General features: G+C 38.6%; 1 protein-coding gene across 7 annotated transcripts in view; it reads right to left on the bottom strand.

Moving 5' to 3' along the window:
* Nucleotides 1-25579, bottom strand: part of TRPC3 (transient receptor potential cation channel subfamily C member 3) — a 69677-nt gene that overhangs the window by 42120 nt on the left and 1978 nt on the right. For all 7 annotated transcript variants that reach the window (XM_017497593.2, XM_017497592.2, XM_037727510.1 and 4 more), the window contains exons 2-3: nucleotides 7417-8188; nucleotides 361-549 (exon numbers count right to left, since the gene is read on the bottom strand). In XM_017497593.2, coding sequence (XP_017353082.1) covers nucleotides 361-549; nucleotides 7417-8188 — 961 coding nt within the window. The remainder of the gene's footprint in view (nucleotides 1-360; nucleotides 550-7416; nucleotides 8189-25579) is intronic.

Below are 25579 nucleotides of genomic sequence, written 5' to 3' on the forward strand. Positions count from 1 at the left end.
CGGGGGCTTAGGCAATCCTCCCACCTCAGCCTCACGAGTAGCTGGGACTACAGGTGTGTGTCACCATGCTCAGCTAATTTTTTGTAGAGATGGGATCTTGCTATGTTGCACTGGCTGGTCTTAAACTCCTGGCCTCCAGTGATCCTCCTGCTTCAGCCTCCCAAAGTGCTGGGATTACAGGCACATGCCATCATGCCCAGCTAATTCTGTATATTTTTTGTAGAGACACAGTCTCACTATGTTGCCCAGACTGCTAGCATATATTCTTCTTATTTTTATAAATTTCCTAGGATTATGGCATACTTTGTATTACATGTTTATTCTAATATGGCACTAGATGAAAGTAATAGGCCCACTCACCTTTTTGACTTCATACTTAATGGCAAGTTTGACACGACTTAATGAAGCTTTGTGCCTGTGCACCTCCATAGGCTCTGCTGATTCCAGATCTCCATTCAGAATGGCTTCTACCTCTTCTGAGTCTCGGCAGAGATCCAGCACACCCACTACAAAGTCTTTGCATTGCATGGAGAGCTTCCGATAGTCATTCTAAGAACAAGAGGTTTAATGTTTTAACACAAAGAATTTGCTCTCGTTTAATGGAAAGTGTTTAGGACTTGTGTGAATTAGAAAAAGTTATCCCTTCTTTTGGGGGTAGAAAGCTGCAGTCCTACCTGGATACAAGGCCTGTTGAGCTGAATACAGGCTGGATTTGCACCCACCCAACCCTTTAGCCAGGTTTCCTTCTGCTGCAACCAGCCCAACCTTATGAGATAGCTCTGAAAATGGCACGTACATAATCTCACTTATATGTGGAAGCTAAAAAAGTCAAACTCAGAATAGAACAGTGGCTACCATAGGCAGGGGGCAGGGGTAGGAGGTAGGGTGAAGTGGAGATGGAATGAGGAGATATTGGTCAAAGTGAACAAAGTTTCAATTAGACAGGAGAAATAAGTTTTTGAGATCTGTTTGCATAGCACAGTGACTAAAGCTTTAATACTGTATTATATGCTTCAAAATTGATGAGTAAATTTCAAATGACTCATTACCACAAAAAGTAATGTGAGGTGATGGATATATTAATATCTTGATTTAATCATTTCACATTGTATACATATATCAAAACATCCCATGGTACCCCGTAGATATATACAATAATTGTCAATTAAAATTTTAAAAAAATATTTACTAAAAAAAATTGTATGCCCACAGACCAAAGGATCAAAGAGTTTTCTCTCTTTTGTACAAACAATAATTCTTTTAAAGCCAAAACAAGAACATTTCTACAACGGAAATTTTTCTATGACAATTTTTCTAAAACAGCAATTTGATGTAGAAGATCAACTATATGTGATATGAAAATTGTCAGAATCAAAACTAAGTCCACTGTGTTAAAAACAACACAAAACAAAAAGATCTTGACTGATAGAGTCAGAGAAGGCCATGAAGGGAGGGTTCTCACAAAAACTATCACAAAAGGCTGCAAAAACCATAATCTTGCATAAAGGCCATCGCAACCTTTCACAAAAAAATAACTCTGTGAGGACATCCGCCCAGCAACTGCCGGTACGATTTTGTACTGGTTCCACCTTTGTTATTGTTCCTTGAGTGTAGCTCTCCTCACTTTCCTTTAAAAACTTTGACTTTCTTTACCTCCCTGAATACACACATAGTTTACCATGTCTCTTGTATTCCCACTGTAATGTTATATTCCCAAATAAATATCATTTTCTATTTCTTTAATTTTTTTTTTTTTTTTTTTTGGAGACAGAATCTTGCTCTGTCACTCAGGCTGGAGTGCAGTGGCAGGATCTCGGCTCACTGCAACCTCCGCCTCCTGGGTTTAAGCAATTCTCCTGCCTCATCCTCCCAAATAGCTGGGATTACAGGCATGTGCCACCACACCCAGCTATTTCTTCTATTTTCAGTAGAGATAGGGTTTCACCATTTTGGCCAGGCTGGTCTTGAACTTCTGACCTCAAATGATCCTCCCACGTCGGCCTCCCAAAGTGTTGGGATTACAGGCATGAGTCACCACACCCGGCCTCATTTTCTTTTAGATAACTTCTCTCTTGGTTATTTAGGTTGACAGTGAAAAATAACTAGTCCAGTTCATTACCATTGCCTTACTGGAGACATTGCTTCTCAATATTCAGTCCTCAGACCAGCAGCAACAGAAGCACCTGGGCATGTGTTAGAAACGCAGATTCTCAGACCCCAGCCCACATGTCCTGATTTAGAAACTGAGGAAGGGCCCAGCAACCTGTGTTTTAACACACCCTCCACAGGATTCTGACACATCTTATGTTTGAGGATAACTGGTTTATAGCGAATGTAGAGAGGTAGATGAATACCCAACTGCATACAGAAGGTTTTTTGTTTGTTTGTTTGTCTGAAGGGCATATTACTGCGCCCTGCAGAACTAGAAGAAAAGTATATCATTGCATGTAGTTGAATTCTCAAGGGTTACAGAATTCAGTCCCTGAAAGAAAAATTTCCAGGCCACTGGAACTAACAACTTGCTAAAAATAATCTGTGAATCTTTAATTTCATTTGCATATTTACATACTACCATGGACTGCTATAAGGAAGTCAGTTGGTAGCATTCTTTGTTACTTTCTGAATGGATCTTTACTTCCAATCCATTGGTTCTAATGAAGGTGTCAACGACCATCTCCTGGGAAAGTGCCTCATTTTTGGAAACCTCAGTTCTACTTTTATGACTTTCACTAAAACTCTAGCCTACTAGGAAAGTTAACCAGATAATAATCTAATGTGGAACACTTGAGAAAAACAGAATTCCCCCTTGCAACATGTCCTGAGATACTGTGTGTGTCTATATAACCAAGTAATACTTAGCAAAGCACAATTACTGGGCTTTCAAAAAAAATCATACTTAAAAAAAAAAGATGTGAAGAATTCCAATTTTTTTCCTTTAAATAATTAATTTGATTTGATGGTCAAAACCACGTCATCAGCTAAAATAAACAAGAAGAAGAGAGACTGTTTAAAGGCTACACAGATTAGAATAGTTTCCATTTCAGATATCAGAAATTCAGATAAAGAACAGTTACAGTTAATCCTTTTCCCCTCATAAGGGAACAGATAAAATGAATAAAACTTCAATCTTTGGTTTCCATTCAAGTTGGTACCATGCAACTGATAAAATTAATAAAATGTTCAGTCTCTGGTTTCTGTGCAGAGTGTCAGTTAAATATCCATCTGCTTTCCATTCCTGAAAGACTAATGAAATATTTTATTACAGCATCCAAAAGAAGTATTAAATCCATGCCCGTTTCCATATAAAGCTTCCCTTTTAATACCGTTTTTTTTTAGATGAAATTTCCTTATGTTATTCTTCAGTTCAGACTGTTCTGTAAGATTTGGTACAACATAGGGTGGTCATTTCTCCATTGATCAGAAATAAAAAGAGGCCACTTTCCGTGCTTTGAAGAAAACTTAGTACCCACATCTGCAGTAATACCTAAATAATGATTCATTACCTATAAAATTATAGTCTAAAAACTGTTAAATTTTAAGGAAAGCTTTTTTGCACATCTACTGAAAGATCAGTAAAGAAACAAAAAAAAAATGGTAATCAAACATGTTGCAAGGATGGCACTTTTTATTTTTATAACAATGTAAACATTTCCCACTTGAAGAAGTCTGTTGCCAGAGTGCAGAAAATAATCAGAGCTGGAGACAATGGTGATTTCTTTTGTTATAGTCATTGGATACCATTTTTTAAGCATATTCAGAGCTCCCGGGGAAAGACAGAGAACTCCAACTAAGAACAGCCTCTCTTCAGCTGCAAAAGCAGCCATCTATGTATAGTCTGCATTGACTGTTAGTTCCACCATGAGGCTCTGCCTCATGTTACTTCACAGATCAGACCATTTGTCTGGTCTATATTTTCTAATAATTTTCTCTTAAGTTAGTTTTGCTTAATGGTCTTTAATGTACCACTCATCCATTACCACAGCCCTCCACAGTTAAGCAGGTGGACCTACTGCATACCCTATAGAGCAGAACTCAAAACCCTAAGGATCTGCTCAAGCCAGAGGAAAAACAATGAAGTTCAGTCTTCATCACAATCTATCTACAGGCTTCTGCACACTCCTTTAATATATATGGTTTACTTATCATTCAAATCCCTTTTTGTCCTGAAAAGGAAAGCTGAAATTCAACTCTTAACAGGCTTGGTTCTGTCAGGCCTTTTCATAGTAATTAAAAGCATAGATTCTGAGGCCAGACTTCCTGGGCTCAAATACTGCCTTACCACCTACCAGCTAAAGTGGAATTCACTTTACCTTTGTGATATGAATAATCCCACCCAATATTGGTACTATGAGGATTAAATGCTTAGAATGTGTTTGGTACAAATTAGGTGCTAAGAAGTGCTTCAGTATTACTAGGTATATTATATTAGATATAATACCTAGGACTGGGACTCAAGACACTCAAATCTAGGCTTAACATATAAAATGTTGCCTATAGCCTTTATCTTTTACAAAATGAAAGATGATTCTTATTTTCCTGCTATAAAATGTTATCTTGTGTTTGGATTATTTCATTTCTTTTCTTCCTTACAGCTGATACTAAGTGAAATTGCTTTTTTACTTTAAGGAGAGGAAAAACTGAGGCACAGGGAAGCAAACGCCTCTCCCCACTTCTTTATTTTTACAAAAAAGGTGCGTCACTGACTCAGTCAGAACTAGAAAATTTCAATTTGCGTTCTCACAGCTTAATAAATGACTGGCTTCCTTGCTGCTGACATTTTGGAGGATTAGACCTAGAGTCTATCCTGTCCAATATTCTGTTTCTCAGAATAGCCTCAAACAGCATTTGCACACCCAAAATATTTTTTAAATAACCTGTCACCAAGCTATCCTACATTAATTTATCTAAATCTGTATCCTAGAATGTTTGACCTCTTAGGGTATTGACCTTTATATGTTTTCAGCACCATGCCTACTGTATTCCTCAAAGAAATGTGAAAACTGCAGAGTAGCTAAGAATCTTCTCTGAAGCATCTAAATGATGGCAATTTCAGGGGTAAGATACTAGATATTACAGACCATTGATAAGATAAAATATAGGTATCTTAAAAGGAAAAAAAATCACCTCTTTTTCACTAGGGAAACACATTATCTATTTTTTTATTTCAAGGCTAGTGCTTTGAGCTCAAAGTCCTCATGGGAAGAATATAGCGAACACCATGGAATAGGGCAAATTAGGTTACCGGCTTGCCTCAGAAATGAGCTTCACTTTCACTGCCCTTTCAGAGCTCAGAGACTCTGGGTCAGTGCTATGAAAGCAGTATTTTCTCTGTCTGTCTAAAGCCCTGACAGATGGACATGAACATGGGATAACAGAGGAAAAAGGTGAAAGAAAAGCAGATAAGAAAAAATAACAAGGACAGGTAAGAATGAGAAAGAAAAGGCATATTCAGTTAGGGGAGAGAGGCACAAAATCCTTGGAGACTGTAACTTCTAAAGAATTGTCCTCATTTTGACTCAGAGAGGGTTGTCTTGCTACATAGTGCTTTCCATATAATCTAGAAAAAAAGAACTGGGATAGTTAGATGATTTTTGCATATCCTTATAGATATTTGGCAGCTTTACAGATGTCCTCCGGAACCCAATTATGTTTTCTCCCCTTTTTGCCTCTTTATTTATGATATTTCCTCACCCTTGAAAGGTTATCAGAGGTGACTCTGTAAGTCAAAATAAAAGAGATTGTAAGCATTACCAATATGGATTTAGACAGCTTCAGGGTAAAACTATGCATAATAAATTCTCTTACCATGGCTGCACTGAGATGACGTCTCTGGGTAGAATTGCAAACATCACTATCTTTAGTAAATTATTAAAGCATGATCTTAGAAAATATTCCCTTTTATAGAATCTCTTGCAGACTTTCAGTATATATAAAGAAAAATGTGTATAAACCAGGTTTGCGTGCCATTTGAAATAGTGGCAAAAAAAATTCATTTTGGGTTCAAGTAAACAAATCTTTTCAAATACCACATAATGAATCTCTTAAAAGGGATTAGACATAAGATATTTTCTTCTTTTTATTTTCTCTTTTTTGGAAAATTTTTACAATAAATGTATGTGGCTTTTACATCAGAAAATATTTTTAATGGTTTAACAAAATTATAGTAGATGCAGACCTCTACTGGGACAAAACGAGGGTTGATGAATATCCAGAGAAATTTTTGTGTATTAAAAAGGGATGGGACAACTTTCCCACCATTTTCTTGCAACACCAGGGCAAAGTATATTTCCTGTAACCTGAATTATATTACTAGTTGCATTTGTGTAAATCTCACTAACTATAAAAACCATATTCAGCTGTGAAAGTATAATTACTTCTTCTGTGATCTGACAACACAACTAAACTAAAAAGATTAACTTAGCATGTAGAGAATAATTCAAGGAATTGATGTCTACAATCACCTTCTTAGATGGGAAATGGGAGATAAGAACCTGCCAAAAATAGTCTAAATGATTTTGATCAGAACTAAAAAATACCCAGATTTAGTAGTTAGAACCAATCAAAACGCCTAGGAGGATGTAGCAACTGACCAAAAAATAAAAATGATCCGTCATTAATATATAATTTTTATAAAAATAAATAATACTGCTTGATTGAAGATAATGTCCTGAAAAAAAAAATTCACTCGTTAAAAAGAAAAAAATCCATTAAAGCAAATCACTTTGCTGTCCTCGTATTTCTAGATTGAACTGATATTCACGGCTCACCACTTTGAATGTACATTCGTGGAATTCAGGGAGAGGCACTTTGTCATATCAGCGAAATGACTTTAATAGTATTTTTTACTGTGCTTTTGACTTTTGATTCTAAAGGGGTATACAGATGCTTGGGCCAATGAACAGCGCATTCAAAACTAACACTATCGCGGAGATGAAATGGGAGCTTGCTCAGTCTGGTCCACCACAGACCTGGTATTGCAGGACCTCCAGAAACGGTACGCTCCCTCAGGGGGAATAAAACAAACTAATATTACTTATGTGTTGGCTGCCACGAGACAACTAACTACAAAACAGGAGGAAGTATTTGGAAGACAAAAAATTACACCAAAACCCTCCTTTGAGCAAAAAAGGGAGAAGTTTTGAGTATTATTTAATGCTTACTCAGAACACAGAGCGGCAACATAATTATAGCTCTCTGATCCAGAATACTGGATTCCCAAAGCGAATTTGTCACAGCACCATCATTGAGAGGGAGAAAGAAAACATCAGCTGAAGTCTGAATGAGGCTCTCAGTCCCTCGTGATTTCACATTCACTAGGCAAAACCGAATGTGGAGCGAAGGGTGGCGGAGCGGGCCAGGCAGCCACCGGGAAGCGGGTGAGACTGCAGAGCAGCCGGGGTAGAGCGCAAAGCTTACCTTGAACTCCTTCTCTATGTTGGCCAACTTTGCCAGCTCGTTGCTGAGCTCTAGGGCCGTGAGCACCGGGTCCTCGCTGGACAAGGAGAGGTATGCCGGGCTGGCCAGCCCCTTGTAGGCGTTGATCCTCGAGCGCGAGTGGCTGAAGGAGTCATGCCTCTGCTTCTCCGTACAGTCCCCGCACTTGCAGAAATAGTCGTGCGGCCGCTCGATCCTGGCGCCCTTCATCAGCAGCATGTGCACCACTTCGTACTTCTGGCAGTGCGCCGCCAGGATGATGGGGGTGATGTCTGGCGAGAAGCGCGTGCCGTCCTCGTCGTAAGCGTAGAAGTCGTCATCCTGCAGCTCCTGCTCGCAGGGGCTCAGGGTGAGGCGCTTGCTGGCTGCAAAACCAGGGTGGTTGAGGATGGCCTCTACAATGCGCACGTAGCCTTTGCTGATGGCAAGCAGCAGGGCGTCGCCGATGCGCGCCAGGTTCTCCTTCTTGAGCAGCAGCTCGGTCACCTCCAGGTGCTCGTTGCCCACGGCCAGCTGCAGCGCGTTCTGGCCCATGTAGTCCACGCAGTTGACGTTCAGCGTCTTGGACTCCTCCAGCATCTTGCGCACCACTGGGATGTTGCCGTACTCCGCGGCATCGAGGAAGCGCTCCTCCTCCGCAGTGAGGCTGGTACCCCGGTCGTTGAACATGAAGGCCGGGCCCCTGACAGCCTGGCGCCGGCCCTTCTCCCGCATCACCGTCATGCGTCTCAAGGATGGGCTTCCCTCCATGGACCTAATCAGTAGCAACGATAAAACAACTGTAGAATATTAGGGCATATTCCTTCCTTTCACACGTCAGGGCCCTTTCTGGAATACACAGTACCTACTGCAAACCTCTGGCTGCGCGGGGCCGGCTCAGTTGCTAGCGATACCGTTGCCAACTACTTGCCTGAAAGTGACACCTCTGTCTAACACTGGCTGCTAGATCCCAGAGAGGGGCTGGTAGCCCTTCAGAACAAATGCTCCTGTTCTCTAGAAAATGACATTCAGATGGAATAATTTTAAAAATTTCTATATACCCATGCCTTTCTTGTGACCCTAGCAAAAACGGAACTCATTGTACCTTCCGCTCTTAAAAGCCTGGACATTGAAACTAGCAGGTATTTGACATTAAAGCACTAGGCTTGAAGGCTAATGGAAGCTAATTTTTTCAAGAATGAGGCCAAGTCATTGCATCCTTTTAACTAAATAAAATCATTGACTCTCAGCCCCCTAAAAACGTGCAGGATTTAGGCCAAGTATCATCTTGCAGGATCTGATTTTTATGATCCTTTTATTTTTATTTTAAAATTTTTGTTTAAATATTTTTTTAGAGACAGGGTCTCTGTGGCCCAAGCTGGAGTGCAGTGGCAAGATCACAGCTGCAGCCCTGAATTCTTAGGCTCAAGCAATCCTCCACCTCAGGCCCCCAAGTAGCTAGAACTACAGGCACATGCCACCGGCCCCCACACCTTCCACCTCATGCTTTTCTCTTAAGGGAATTCACCATCCCCAGTTACAGGATTTATCTTTTCACAGATGCAGACAAGATTTAGCAGTTATAAAATCTAAGCATCAACCTAGATTTATTTTATTGAAAACAAGTGTGCCTTTGTAATGAGAAATATTTAATTATCAGTATTATATATTTGCCTCTCGGAATGAAAAGGATAAGGTTTGATTATGGTTTGAAAATCACTAGAATTACTTTTTTTTTTTTTTTGAGACGGAGTTTCGCTCTTGTTACCCAGGCTGGAGTGCAATGGCGCGATCTCGGCTCACCGCAACCTCCACCTCCTGGGTTCAGGCAATTCTCCTGCCTCAGCCTCCTGAGTAGCTGGGATTACAGGCACGCACCACCATGCCCAGCTAATTTTTTGTATTTTTAGTAGAGACGGGGTTTCACCATGTTGACCAGGATGGTCTCGATCTCTTGACCTCGTGATCTACCCGCCTCGGCCTCCCAACGTGCTGGGATTACAGGCTTGAGCCACCACGCCCGGCCTAGAATTACTTTATGAGTAAAGCAACTAGGCACTAATTGTACATCTGGATCAATGCACACTGAAATCCTAACACCAACCACATTAGTTGAGATTTATTTAGCGGCATTATAAAAATCGTATCAATTGATGTGTACAGTGATTTCAGTTCGCATCTTAATTTCTGTGATGTTAGGTAAATAATTTCATTTTCTTGTGTATCCTTATGCCAGGTACAAAATGGAAATTTATAAAGTTCTCCAGATTTTCCTCATGAATAAAAAGCTTTTTTAGAAATTCAGTCTCTGAAAAACAATGCTAAATACTTTTAACATTGTGACTGTATATAATCTTTCAATAATCTGTATAATATTTTGGTGGCTACTAAAATATTGCATAAATGTTGTATAAATCTATATCTTTACATTACCTAGTTCCAACATTCAAGATAACTTCCTTTTAAAGCTGTGATTTTTTTGATGGGATGAATTGTACCAAAAGGTACCAAATAAAGCTTCTTCCACATTACTGACTTTTGAAACAAATAAGTCAAAGTTAAAAGTGAATGGCTAGAAAAGAAAGTGCTTTATTTCTAGAATATATATTCCAGAAATACCTCCTACCATTGAAAAAAAAAACTATATTCGTGGAGTTAGGAGTTGAAAATTAACTAGAGAGGACACTGGTCTCCCCAGATACCTGGAGGTGGACAATTAAATTGGGAAGCTTCCCTGGCAAGAAGAATCTGAGGCAGCTACCAGTGCCCACTCCATTTTCAGCTCTGAGGGCCCCAAACAGAGAGAGGAGCACAGAAGCCACTGGCAGAAGGTCTCCCAGATAGGAACTAAGGCAAATGTGGCCAGGCAAGCCTCACTCTATAGAGGTATGGCAACGAAAGAGGTCCCCAGAGGCCTGTTGGCTTATTCAAGGACACAGTGCTGTGACTGGCACCCAATTCTAATGGCTCAACTAGTGTCAAGTGATCAACTTTTAAAAATTAAATAAACATTTGTTTTATATACACATACGTATTTCTAGCAATTTCTAGAAATCAACACATGAAGCTTTTAAAGTTTTATCTGGACTAAGACTAAGAAGTCATAGAGGAAGGGGGACTTTCACTTTTCATTATACCAGCTTGCACATTTTGAATAGTTTTAACCACAGTTTGAATCTCTATTAAACATAAAATCAATGTTTTAAATTTTTATTTAATTTTATTTTTAATCCCTTAGTTGACAAAAATGTTAAAATATAAGTACTTATTGGAAACCATGACATTATAATCTTTCTGAAGTAAAATAAATGTCCTGTATTTGGCTGTTATGAGTAGGTTATGATGTGTAACGGAGAGCATGGAGTGAAGTGTATGATGTGTGGTATGTGTGGGAGACGAGTGAGGTGCAAGTCTGACTTGGCGGACATGTGAGGGGTGTGTGTATGTGTGTGTTGGTATAATAACAACTTTTAGGTGGACAAGAAGTACATAGAAGAGAACCGTGTTTCAAGACCAAACTCTATGACAGGATTTTAAACAAATCTTACAAATATTATGGTAATAAATATGTTTTATGACTCTTAGTGGTACTGACTTCATTGGGTTAATATTTTTATTATTAGTCTATGAACTGATATTATTCAAATGGCTAGAAATTCCATGTTGTATAAAATATCATACATTGATGAGAAGATATATATGCAGAGTATAGATGTCAGAATTTAAATACTCAGAGGGGTTATCTTTGGGAAAATAAACTTTTATTAAAGTGTCAGATCTTGGCGGAAAGGCTTTTAATTTAATGATTGCTACCTACAAGGAAAATCACTTATAAAAATCCTACTATTTATTGCAAAAGAGACCAGGTTGAGAATATTAGGACATGATTCTTTCATGAATATTTTCTTTATTTTCCGAGTATTTTAAGTTTTTTCTTAATACATTTTATTCCTTCAGAACCTATACCTCCATACTATATATTTGAACTGAAATGTGTGATTTTAGTACAAGTCATGTGTCATTTTTATCTTTAAAACATTCTGACACTGAGTTAAGTGAGAAGTCAGATATCTCAATTAGAACAAATTATACTATTATTTCAAAAATAAAAGAGCTGACTTAATGTGACTCATAGTAAACTCACAAATGGAAGGATTTTTTTTTAACTTTCCTTATAGTACCAAGATAAATTTCATCAATCTGAACTGATGGAATGAGTCAACATTCGCATCATCCACAATGCAAAAACAATCTCAGCTGGCTTTGACAATGTATCTCTTCTAACATGAAAAATAAGGAAGGAATGGGGATGAATGGGAGAGAATGTTTAATAATGTTAACACTAAAATTATTTTGCCAGGAATTTCCTACCCTTAGATATTCATCCAATGGGTCATTCAACACTGTGAGAGTGCATTCTGCAGGGACTTCTTTCTGGTAAAAGCACTGGAGCACCACTGACCTCAAATCAGAAGATCTATGAGGGCCATGTTTAAGCTCCTTTTGGCTAACACAGAGAGCTAGTAATATCTAACTGCTATGGGCCAAATTGTGTCCTTACAAAACTAATATGTTGAAATCCTAACCCTTAATGTGACAGAATTTGGAGATAGAACCTTTGGGAGATTAATTATGAAATCATAGGATCATAAAGATGAGGCTCTGATGATGGGATTAGTGCCTTTATAGGACAAGAGGGCTTGCTTCCCTCACCCTGCTAAGTCCTATGTGAAAAAACATTGAGAAGGTGGCCACCTTTAAGGTACCTCTCCAGAAACCGAACATGCTGGCACTCTGATCTCAGACTTCCAGCCTCCAGAACGGAAAGAAAATACATTTCTGTGTTGTTGTTGTTGTTTTTAAGCCACCCATTCTATGATATTTTGTCATGGCAGCCTGAATGAAGACACTGACAATACATTTTAAAGCAAAACATATTTTTTTAATGTATTTTGGGATCCTGTAATTTGTCCAAACACTTAAGCAGATGAAAGGTTCTTCTGAGAAATATTGTGGTGGAGCCATAGGGAAGCCTCTGCTATACTCTATTCAGAAGCAAAAATACAAGTAACACTCATCAGTTTTCATAACTTTGCCATCAACTCATCTGACCTCTAACGGGGTTTCTCTCAGTGTGACCTGAGTACCGCCCACCTCAAGGTCATTTGTACTGTTTGTTGAAATCAGATTTCTAGGCCCCGTTCCAGATGAACTACATCAGAATCTCTCATGGTTGGACCCTGAAATATGCACTTTAAATGAAAGTCCTTTACAATTCCTGAGAACCTCCAATATAAAAACAATGGAGCATCCTGGATCAATGACCCCAGACTATGAGGCCTTGAAGCAATTGTCACTCTGGTCCTGCCAAAAATCAAGTTGAAATAACATGTTTGAGCAGCACAGGCTAAAAGACAAGTAGCCTCACATTCATTTAGTTTCCCTAAACTTTATTAACTATTTAAAATTTGATCTCTAGGAAGCCATGTACCTAAACCACAGCACAGCAAGTAGGTAGCCTACAGAAATGCCTTCAGCACGGACTATTTAATGTCAAGACCTTGCTTTATGAAGGAGTTGTATTTTTAAAAGGTTATTGTATCTTTTCAAAAACTACAATTAAAGAGTCAAAAAGAGATTGTTTACTATAGTATTCATTGTACGTTTTATGAGGATTAAAGTGCCAAAGTCAACCTAGAATTGTAAATCAAGAAGCCTCTCTCTTCAGATGAGATTTTGTCCCTTAATCTAATAATGTAAACTATCTAACCCTCACTTCCCTGCACCCCTCTTAGGGTATCCAGGAATACAGCCAGGAAATAAAACTGCTCAATTATTGTTACTATCTTATTCCAAATTTCTGGCACAGTCTTTCTCTTTTTTTAAATGATTTCTCACATTGATTTAAAACCAAATACCCTATAGTCCATGTGTTTTAAGCCTGTTTCCAGTTATCTGAGTCTTTTTTTTTTTTTTTTTTTTTGAGACAGAATCTTACTCTGTCACCCAGGCTGGAGTGTAGTGGCAGGATCTCAGTTCACTGCAACCTCCGCCTTCCAGGCTCAAGTGTCTGAATTGATTTAAAAAAACAAACAGAGTTTTAATAAATACCCTGTCATATATGCCATTACTGTACACATTCATATATAGTAATATCATGTTTTATTTATCATTATCCACAGAGTTTTACACAGTGCCCCATAGAAAGTAAATATCCATAATATATCTTTAGTTGAGTTTCCAAATCTCTTCCTAGGTCCCATCCTCTGACCTCAGGTCCCACATGTACTGTGGTCTGTCCCCTGGTCACTCTAAAATGTCCCAAGTCACCTTCTTCCTTAAAGCAGCTCCCATTCCTAACATTTGTATCTCAGGCTGATTATTTAGATTTAGACATTTCAAGGTCATCTATGACTCACTGTTTTGATCATGTCAGTCACAAAGTTCTGAAGCTTCTGCTTTGGAATATTTCTTGTAGTGAATGCTTCCTTCCAATTTTCATTGCAGCACCAGCCTCCGGATCTTTATCAAGTCATAGCCGGGTTGTTTTAACAGCTTCCCAGTAGAGATGGCATGAGGGAAGGCAACTAAACTGTTCTGAGTACCTCATATGTATGTAGTGTTTTCAATGCGCTATCATATTTAATTATCATAACAATACTATGAAGCAGGTATAATTTTCTCTGTTTCATAGATAACAAAACTGAGCTCAAATGAAATTGCCCAAGGTGACACAAATGGTAAAATAACGAAGAACTGGGATTCAACCTGGAATCTGTCTGACTCTTATTTTCCATTGCCTCTGGCTGTACCTGATTCTCCTCTTTATACATGACAACCATGCCCAGCATCTTGCTGTTCGTAAATTCTGCTTTCACCATATCACACTTCCCTTTAAAACAACGAAAAAAAATTGTAACCCCCTACCGTTCTTTCCATCAGTTGAGACTCTTCTGTATGACTTTCAGGGTTGGTCATAGCCCACCCTACCCTGCCTAGCCAACCTTCCTTCCCTTGTTCTTCAGATTCATTCTTCACTGTCCTGTAAATATATTATTCTACTATTCCTATTCTGTCAAGGCTATTCCTATACTATTGAGGGTATTTGTTGAAAATATATTAAAGTGTTCTTTTTTATCTTTTCAAATACAAGCTCTTTGCCCTGGTTGACTCAGGACATCTCTGCCTGGAGGGTAGTGGCGCAGTATAGAATCAGATAGGTGTGTTCAAGGGGAGGTTGAGAAGATACATTTTAGGGGAGGATTACAAAGAAAAGGATCATGGAGATGTTCAGATTCTTACAAGCAAAATGGGATTTTGCAAGCAGAATTTGAGAAAAGGGAAATTGTCTAATGAAAAGATTTGCTCAATTCCTTTATTCTTGTAATTCATCCTGATGGAGACTGATCATAAAGTGCTCTCATTGTGCAAACAAGATAGCTCTCTCACTTTTGACAGCAAAGCCGTGATGCTTACTGTTTTGGGAGGACAAATAAATAACAGAAGGGAAATAAAAATCAAGATGTGGATTCAATAAGGTGAGGAAGGACCTAAGAAATGGATAAATAATGGAATGGTGTGGGAAAAGCAAAGAGCTTTCTCAAGCCGTCCTCAGCTCCCCTGTGGTATGGACTCTGCTATGAGAGCCAAGTAGCCTGCACTAAGCCAACGAATAGGCTGCTAGTTCCGTATGCTGGAAGAAGGATGTCGCAGGTGCTGGGCTTTGTAGCAGTGGAAGCTGAGCTGAAACCAAGTACCTGAGGGAGCATATCTGGGTTCCTAACAAAAGAAAGTCAGCCAAGATCCAGTTACTTCTACTGACAAGCAGCACCCAAGTAGACATAGAACAGTGCCCAGAGACCAGAAGAGTTAGAGGATACCAACGCTTTCCCCCTCCAGAGACACATAAGCTCCCCTCCCGCAAGGGCTAGATGTGGCAGAGAAGAGCAGAAAAAAAAGGGTAGTTCCCAAGAGCCTGAGCAAGTTTATCCAAATGAGAGAGTATTTCTTTAAAAGAACATTTACTTTATAGTATCAAACTAAGACAAATGAGGTCGGCCTCCCAGCCTCTTTCTGCAGTGTGCTGAACACTGGTAGACAGGCCACTGAGACTCTGAGCCCTTTTGGAGGTTGGGGGACAAGAATCAGGAAGCAAAAGCCCCTTACACACCAGCTCAAGACATGGGGAGACACTGTCCTAACTGACCAAATCCTTACAAAAATGCAGAACAAGCCTTCCCTCCTTGTCAATTCACCTAACTGCTTAATTGCTTAACTGACTTAATTGCTTAATTTATTGATTGCACTATTAACTTGTTGAGTGTCTGTGTGGTAAGCAAAAACAAAACAAAATTTAAAACACTAATGTGAACCACAGATTGGACATTTAATTTTTTCTCTCCTACTCAGTAGGTGGGAGGCTTAGGAGACAGACTTTTGTTAAAGGCAGATTACAGGGGCTACACGTGGCTGCCCATCCAAGTCGTGAAGCATTTCTTGACCTTTTTACGCCTGCCTCCGGGATGTTCCCCTTACATTTCCCTCCCTGGACATACTCTTATTTCTGCTCTTATTTTGCCAATTCAAATCCTTCCTACCATCAGCGGTCCAGTTTACATCACACCTCTGTACACAGAGGGTCACGTTTCACAGGGCAGTAGCACACATTTCTGTATACAGAGGGTCACATTACACAGGGCAATGCCGATATGACCCACAATATTCTGTTCAGTGTAAAGTGTTGAGTCTTTTAATCTTTTCTGAAACCATTTGTAACCACTTCAGCCTGAGCTTTTGTAATATAGGCAGTCTACTCATAAATACAGACAATTAATTTTATTTCATCTCCTTGATTTTTGTCTCAATTACTGTCTCCTGTGACACTCATGTCCTCAAGTTCAATTAAGGGTAAATGTTTTATGCTTCTATCTTATGTTTTATTTTTGATATATTATCTTCACTGTACCTAATATAGTATATGTTCAGAAATACTTGCCAATTAATACTAATTGTGAAGATTAAAAGACTTCATCAAAATGGTACCTCCTTAAGGTCACTGAGGAGTACAGAACTAGAAGATTAGAGCTCAGAGGTCTTCTTCTTGGCTACTTTATCATGATGCTGCTAGGGAATAAGAAAATGAACAAGGGGTTATAAATCCAAGTATCATTGTTAAAATGCTTGCTGAGCTTATATGTTAGAACACTTTGGTTCTACAAAGAACAGCTTCTAACATGGCTCTTTGGATTGAATCACAAGCTCCTTAGCACGCTGCAACACATGAACATTATTAAGGAAGCCACATCAAATCCTTTATTGAATGAGGTAAAGATTAACCAGCCATTCAACCCGTGTAGCAAGCAAGCAAAGTAAGAACACCATTAATGTGAACTGAATTAATGAGAATGACATCCAAAATGTTTGGATGGAGCAGTTCACCACAATGAAGAAAGTGACTGTGATAACTAGCCAAGATCCTGTCCCTCAGTTTATGAAGGGCAAGAAGAACAGACGGAACCACGGAAGATAAGTAGTGAGAAAAGTACAGAGGTGGGGGAAAGTGTTAGAGAACCACCACCATGTTAGTTACACTATGGAGATGGTGATAATTGGAAATGGTAATGAGGGTGCGAAGCAGCAGGGACTGACAAAGGACAAGAAAGTCAGGGATGAGAGTCAACAAATAGAAAAATCCCATAATCTCCCTGGCAAGAAGGCACCTGTCAGTCAATGTGGCTACTTCTGGAGACATCTGACATCTACACACTAGGCTTATGTGTATGTGGTTGGAAGGAGGAGAAAGAATCTGACAAATAGTCTTAATAATATCATCAAAAACACACATTTTGAACATCTCTTACTATGTATTTTTTGGAGGGGAAGAAGTAGAGTGGAGACACTCTGAACCCCAGTAGCCGTTAAGTGCACCAGCATGCAAGGCTAGAGAAAGGTAGCCCATCAGTTCAACTGTCTAGTTAGAGGGTACATGGCCAGAGATGGTCCACAGTTATCTCATACCACCTGTCTTTCAGCCTGCATTTACCTACACATCATAGAGCTCAATAATACATTGTCACAGTAACAACCAAACCAGCAAGATAAGGTGCTTCACTAAGGAAAGAGGAAAGCACAGATTTCGTTTCTAAAGATTCACATTCTTCCTGCTGCCCCTCCTGATACACACACATAAAAACTTTAAATATAAACATTCCAGCACTTATAAACCCAGAGAGATATTTACGTCTCCACAGTAATGAATTCCCTGATAGTTTTTGCTGCCCTGCATTATACTCAGAATTCTTCATGCACAATTTTAATAAATCTTCACCAGGCATGGTGGCTCATGCCTGTGATCCCAGCACTTTGGGAGGCAGAGACAGATAAATCACTTGAGGCCATAAGTTCTAGACCAACCAGGGCAACATAGTGAAACCCCATCTCTACTAAAAATACAAAAATTAGCTGGGTGTGGTGGTGTGTGCCTGTAGTCCCAGCTTCTCAGGAGGCTGAGGCACGAGAATCAAGAATGACTTGAACCCAGGAGTCGGAGTTTGCAGTGAGCCAAGATTGCGTCTTTCCGCCCTGGGTGACAGAACGAGACCTTATCTCAAGAAAAAAACACTTTAAAAAATTATATTAGATATATGCTAATTTTGGCATTTTCCCAGATGACTTTCAGAAGCAAGAAGCTATTTTATATTTAAGGAGAGGAACACTGGTCTATCTCCATTGCTTGATCTCTCATTCTTTTCCTGAAAGCATGAGTAGCTCTTTGCCAGATTCTTCAGCAGCTAAAACCAGAAAAGCAAACAGATATCTAACAGTGCATTGCTCCCTCTAAAAGTACACTAGAACAGAAGTGAGGACCCTTAGCCATTGTCTGCATGACTTCTTGGTAATACTTCTTAAATGAATGTGCCCAAGAAAGTATTCTAGCAAATGCCTTCTAGAACTTAGATGTTTATTCTTCTAGCAACTGTGTTTTGTGTATAACTCCATTAAACCAACTACTGTATTGCTCTGCAATTGTCTGTCTGCATGGCTATCTCCTTAATGATACTAAAATGCCCTTAAAGGCAAAGACTGACTCTTTTCATCTCTATATACTTGGCTTTTATTATATGGTGATGAATATCTGTTGGAGGGATGGGTGCACAGATGCACACATATATAAACCACATGACTGAAGACCTAAGAAATAGACAATTTTCCCCTCTGGATTACAGAATACCCTGGCCACATATGATTATGTGTGGAAGAAGCAGTGGTGGAGGGGAATTGAAGTGATTCGTCTATAAAAAAGAATATCACAAATAATATAAATTAATAATCAGAAATACAAGCCATGTCAACAACCATTCTTTCAAAGCAAATTTCTGCTTAATAACATTTAATTCTTGGTTATACCATAAAAGTGTTTGATGCATTCTATATCTCTTGATTTTGATTTTACATAGTTATATTTTATCAAGATAATCTAAGGGCAAACAGGAGATATATCTTAAAATTAACAACCTTTAATAATTAATTAGTAATTAAATATTCTCAAACTCATCTTTAGGATGCTTTTAAAAACTAATGTTTATTATTTAAGGAAGATTAGTGACAATGAAATTAAAAGTTATATAAATTCAGTCTATACTTGAACAAGAATTCAGACAAAATGACCTCAGATAATAAAATTAAGGAACTTCTACTGACCCGAGATGTTCATATTTGGCTATTTAAATACATTAGTCACTATCAATTATATATATTGATAGTCACTATCAATTTTATATATATATATATATATATATATATATATATGGTTATTAGAATAAAGGGATCTGGTTTTCTATCATTATCATCCATATCTAAAGTGAAAAGTCTGAGGCTTTTAGATGTTCACTCCTACCCCATAACCCTGCAACCTAATTTTCAACAGAGAATCTATATGCATCAGTCCTATTTGATAAAATGTATTTAAAGATGCAAAACTGGCATAGAATATTAGCACTATTAAGCTCTTTCCTTAACAAGTCACGTATTTGTGGACGTTTAATTCTCATTTTTTAAAAAAGACCTAGGACCAAATCCGTATTACCACCTATTATTTGAACAGAGCAAAGAAAATAGTATTTTTAATAGAGTTTTTTTAAACTAGATAATTGAAGACAAATATTCCTGACCTAAATGCTAAATTAAACACAAAATGTTATGGCCATCCTAATTATTCTCATAAAGTCACTGCTGAGCCCCTTGTGCATAAGTGTGAAGTCAGCCAGCCCACAGTCTACATCTGCAGACCCTCTATATCAGGCCAGACGCCTATGGGTTCACCCAGCACAGGCCACTAATACGGTGCCCCTTCTGGGTGGATGTTATGCAACACTGAGGGCAGTACAGGGGAGAGAATTGAGAAGCAAGACTTCTGGCCAAGCAAAGAGACTCCCCTCCTTAGAAGAATGCCCAGCAGCCATTCATCATTACTTAAGCATCCTCCCTGAAACAGGAAATCTCAACCCTGAACTAGGATGTTTAAACGATTCCTTCCTACCAATGACACAGCAACTCTGTGAAGTTTTCTTTCTCCCGTTACATTTCCCATGGTGTTTGACTGCCTGTTATAAACTGAGGGGTGAGGGGGTATGTGGGAGTAAAGGTTTATGGGATATTGTAGGCAAAGGAAAAGCTCAATGTTAGAGAAAACTTTAAGAGAGAAACAGAAACACACATTTTCTTTTTTTCTTTTTACTTTTTTTTTTTTTTTTTTNTTTTTTTAGACACAGTCTTGCTTTGTCGCGAGGCTGGAGTGCAGTGGCACGATCTCGGCTCACTGCAACCTCTGCCTCCTGGGTTCAAGTGATTCCCCTGCCTCAGCCTCCTGAGGAGCTGAGACTACAGGTGCGTGCCACTACGCCCGGCTAATTTTTCACAAACACATTTTCTACCCCAGCACAGTAATAGAAAATCCTTAAAATTCTAATTCAGTCCTCAGAAGATGGTCTAGTGCTGAACTGGGATCCTCTCATTTCTTTGATATTAATAAAAGAGATAATCATAAATAATATTGACAGGGGATCCACTGTGCTTTGAGATATAAACTTTTTCTCCTCTTTCCCCTTATTCTTAGTCCTCCTACTTAGCTTACCAACTTTTTCAAGTTGCTCTGCCATCAGCAGCCAAATTAAAATGATGAATTAATTGGATTTCATAAATAAATTAATACTAATTAATAGTTTCCTATGTTGCTCCTCCCAGGAGTAAATGCATTTTAAAATTTCTTTGAGGAAGAGAGAAATGCTTAACCAAAGGAGGCCACAGTGTGAACAGCACAGTCCCAGAAAGCTGGAGATTTCAGTTGGCCTGGGGCTGCTGTGAATTAGATGTCAATCTGCAGCTTCAGTTTCTTAATTTGTAAAATAAGAGACTGGACTAGATAAAATCCTTTCAAATTCAAACATTCTATTATTCTTCAAAGTATTCTATATTGTTAAATGTCAGAAGTGTGGTACTAAGATGATTTTAGGTGGGGAATTCATCTTTTGTAGCATTCTTATTACACATTCTTAAGTTACTATCTACTCCTTGTGCCTAGTAAGATCAGTTACAGGTAGGAACAGTCTTCCTTCTGCCATTTGTGGTTCTGTTAAATAATATTGTCAACATTAGGGTTCAAATAAACACAAGACACAATCATAGGGATGTTTAGTCCCAAGATAGTGGAATAAAGGCCTTTCTTACCCCTTCTCCTTTTCAAAACTACCTCCCTAAACGAGGAGAACAGGGAACTGCAACACAAATGTCATCTTCCATAAAACCAAGAGGCATCTGTAACTCCAAGCCACAATATATAAAGGTGGAAAGGAGATGAGTTGTTACAATAGTAAATCATTTAGTGGAGAGAATGAAGTTCCAACTAGAGTGCCTGTTACAGAAAACAAGCTGATCCACCAAGGTCAATGCCAGAGAATGCCTAGAAATTGAAGGCAAAAGAAATTCCAGAAAGTAGAGATAAGGCTGGAACCTAAAATGAGGGAACTGGCTGTATAACAAGTGTGTAGAAACCCTGCCCCTACATCCCCACCCGCCAATTGATATAGTTAAGAGACAACCCTCCTGCACCCCTATAAAAGATAGGATATGGAATCTCTGGAGATGTGGAAACAGAAATGCTCTAGATGTGGGGATACCAGGCCCAGGGGAAGGCAGGAACTAGGAACAGGGGGACTCTTGCCCAGTTCATCAATACCAACACCAGGTTTATTATTTCCCAATCTCTTCTTCCCTGAGATGCAGGAGCTTTTCAGGAAAAAAACTGCATCTCTGAAATAAAGAATGCTACAAAAAAAGAATACTCGTTTTTAAGACAAGAAAGAGCTCTTAGAAATTAAAAATATAACACTAAAATGGAAATAAATTTAGTGGAGGAGTTGGGAGATAAAGACAAGGAAATATTTCAGAAAGAATATGAAAAGCAAACATTGGAAAACAGAAGAGAAGAGATACAAAAAGTAGGGGATCAGTCGGGAGGTCCAACATCCAGACAATAGAAATTCCAGAAAAAGCAAAGAATAAAAATAGTGGGTAGGAAAACTTCCCAGAACTAAAACTTCCCAGAACTAAAGGACATAATGTTCAGATGGAAAGCGTTAACCAATTGTCCGGCTCAGGTGATGAAGAAATCATCCATACCAACGCACATCTTCAGAAGAGAGCTAATGAAGAGACGAGAGCTTTAAGAGCTTCCTGAAGCGGGGAAAAGAAAGACCTCATACAAAAAAAGTTAGAGGGCTCTAGAAGGGATAACTTCAGGAAAACACACACAGTTAGACAGTAGAAGATTCAGCTAAAGAAACGAGGGCACGATGTGACAAATATTTACTCCAAGAAAAACAACCAATTATCAAAGAAAATAAATGTAGTCATACTATACTACTTGACTTAGCAGTGAACAATGATTACATGGTCATATTAATGAAGAACTTAAGATATTAACAGAAAAGAGACACATGTGAACATAAATTCTCACCTGAGACTATTGATAACATCTAAAATATGAATAAAAAGATAGCTGTATATGAAAGAGTTGAAAGTGGAGTGGAACAGAGAAGATGGAAAGAAAAGGAGAGGGGACCATGGAATTGCTGGGGGTTTGCTGTTGTTCAAAGAAGTCTTTTAGCACTATCTAACTTTTAAAGCTACATCCATATAATACTTTGAATTACATAAAAATAATTTAAAACAAACCAACAAAAATGACAATTCATTGTACATAGTGAAATTGCTACTCTAGGTTATACAACTGATAATATAAAGAAAAGTTTCAGAGTATTAAAAACCTCAAGGCTGGGTGGCATGGTGGTTCAGGCCTATAATCACAGCAATTTGGGAGGCAGAGGCAGGAAGATTGCTTGAGTTCAGGAGTTCGAGACCAGGTTGAGCAACATAGTGAGACCTCATCTGTACAAAAAATTTTAAAAGTAGCTAGTCATGGTAGCGTGTGACTGTAGTCCCAGCCACTTGGGAGGCTAAGATTTGAGGATCACCTGAGCCCGGGAGTTTGGGGCTGCAATGAGCTATGATCACACCACTGCACTCTAGCCTAGGCGATGGAGTGGGACTCTGTCTCAAAAAAAAAAAAAAAAAAAAAGAATTAAAAAAATAAAGTCCTTAAGTCTAATGCCATGCTGTGCTGTTCTTAAAAATTAAACTATAACTGTAAAGAAAGTTGCCTTTCTTAATAACACTAGTCAGTCTAATTTCAGTCCTCAAAGTCCAGACTCCTGTCCCTAAAATTCAACAATCACTTGGAGAATCTGATTTCTACCCGAGTTGGGAGGTAGGGAAGTGCTGCATCCAATCTGATGCCTGATCCAACACACACACGAAGCCAAGAGTGGAACATTTATACAAGGCCAGTGCCACAGAAACTAACATACAAGGTACTTTAGGTAATCTGAGTTACAAGGCACTGTGGACTCACCTTTGGTTCCTTGATCATATAAAGGTGGGTGTCAGAAAATCTACTACTGATTTGCCAGGGAGTGTTAGAAAATTACTTTACTTCTCTGTGTACCAACTTCCTCTGTGTACCAATTTGCTAGTGATGACAATGATTTTTTAAAAAATGCTTTAAAGAGGAGTGATTCAAATGAATGAGTATAAATGACAACATGAAGTAGTATATAAACACAAATTAACTGCTTTTATTATGGCTATTTTTTGGTAGCACTTCCTCTGAAGAAAAATTAAACAGATTTTTTTCTAGAAATCTTCCTCTGTTAAAGATAACATTGCTGAAAAATCTAATGATTTTGCACATGTATGTTAATACATACAAGGACTGATTCTTCTTACTAGCAGTGGACTCATCAGTTTTTCTCTTGATCTTTTCCGTTTTTGCTGAGTGTGCAGTGATGTTTTTCTTTTCTTGCTGCTTTTTCTCCCTGCCTTCTAAACAAAAAAAAATTTCCTTCAAAATCTATGTTGGTCTCCCTTTGTTTCTCTCTTCATACTCCTTTGAGTACTCTCATGTAGTCACACAACTGTGCAACAATTCCCATCAGACAGCAGCCTCTCACATTCTCCTGAGCTTTAAACTTGTATTTCCTTTTCCCTGCTTAACACTTCTGTCAGAAATATCTGATTATTCACAATTCCTCTAAATAAAAAAGAAAAAATAAACAACTATCTGAAAAATCAGATCTTCACCTTTACTTTTTTCTTGTCAACAACAGTATCAACAATCTTAGCTATCTGGGTCAAAAATCACTAAGTTGTCTCTGATCCTGCTTTCTCTTTAAACCCCTCATGGATAGTAAGTTGCAAAATTCCATAGATTCTGTTTGGGTTTTTTTTTTTTTTTTTCCAATTTCTCCCCTTTCCATTCCACCAACACTATACTATTACAGAGCCTAATCTCAGCCTGGACACTTACAGTAGTCTCCTAATTTGTTTCTTCACTTTCAATTAATTGCCACTGCAATTCAGAGTGGGTTTGCTCAAATTACTGCTACTTTAAAATAATCAGTGGTTCCCTAGTGCTTCATCCTGGCATACAAGATCCTCCACGTTAATGCCTCAAACCAACATGTCCAGCTAAATTTCACTGCTTGCCTACACATACTCTATGTTCCAACCAAACTCGACTAATATTCCTTAAACACACCTGGAGTTTTGAGGGGAGAGAGGGCTTGAATTAAGTATTTACCCTGTCTCTGCTTCTGGTCCTATCTATCCTTCAAGGCCCATAAAGGTTTCCTTGATTTCTCCACAACCTAATGTTGTCCTTCTCTTCTTTGCACTTGACCCTTTATAACTCTTTGTTTTTTTGAAGAATGGAACTGATTTTACTCTAACTTATAGCAAAAATGCTCATGCCAGTCTCATTACCACCTCTCCCTCATGAGATTTTAAACTTCTTGAGTACAGGAAAGTTGTCATGCTTGTCTTTGTGGCTTGCTGTACCTAGCCCACACTTTGCACATATGCATGCTTGAGAAATGCTTAAATTCAGACTCATGAAAACTGCCTTCCGATGCCTTTTTTGGAGTTCATCAGATAGACTGAATAACTGAAACATTTCAAGGATGAGGACATCACTACAATGACATATTACTTGATCCTAGGTTTGCAAACAATTGGGATAAAGAAGTCTTGGTTTGAATCAGTGGTTGAATCGAGAGTTCTATCAACAGCTGTTGGTGATACAGCAGGTGACACTTTTCCTCCCAAGTCAGTCTATTTAAAATTTCCACATGGAAAATCGAAACATGGAGCAGTGAAATGAGCAACAGAACTACCCTGAGGAACTACCTTGGTAAAAGTGGGATTGTATCCTCAGCATCCTGCTGCATTTTAAATTCAGCTATACTGTTCTGACTACTGAAATGACCCTGGGTATCCTCTGAGCCTATCCTAGAGCTGTCGTGTTCACTTTTAAACAACAAGAAGTTAACACTGTTTATTAAACAGTAGTCATATTCTCCTCAAAGGGAGAATAAAGAGCTAATCTCTGTTACGGAGATCAAGCTAATCTCTGATGTTACCAAGTAACAGACCTGAAATAAAGATGAAGAGCTTGCTGCTCTTCCTCTAGAAGAAATATTTATTAATGTATATCTCCTTAAAAATGACTGGGTCTTTTTCTCGACCACATTTGCTTGTCGAATTATAAAGTTAG

Source organism: Cebus imitator, unplaced genomic scaffold (assembly GCF_001604975.1).
Source record: "Cebus imitator isolate Cc_AM_T3 unplaced genomic scaffold, Cebus_imitator-1.0 Scaffold233, whole genome shotgun sequence".
Classification (NCBI taxonomy): Eukaryota; Metazoa; Chordata; class Mammalia; order Primates; family Cebidae; genus Cebus; species Cebus imitator.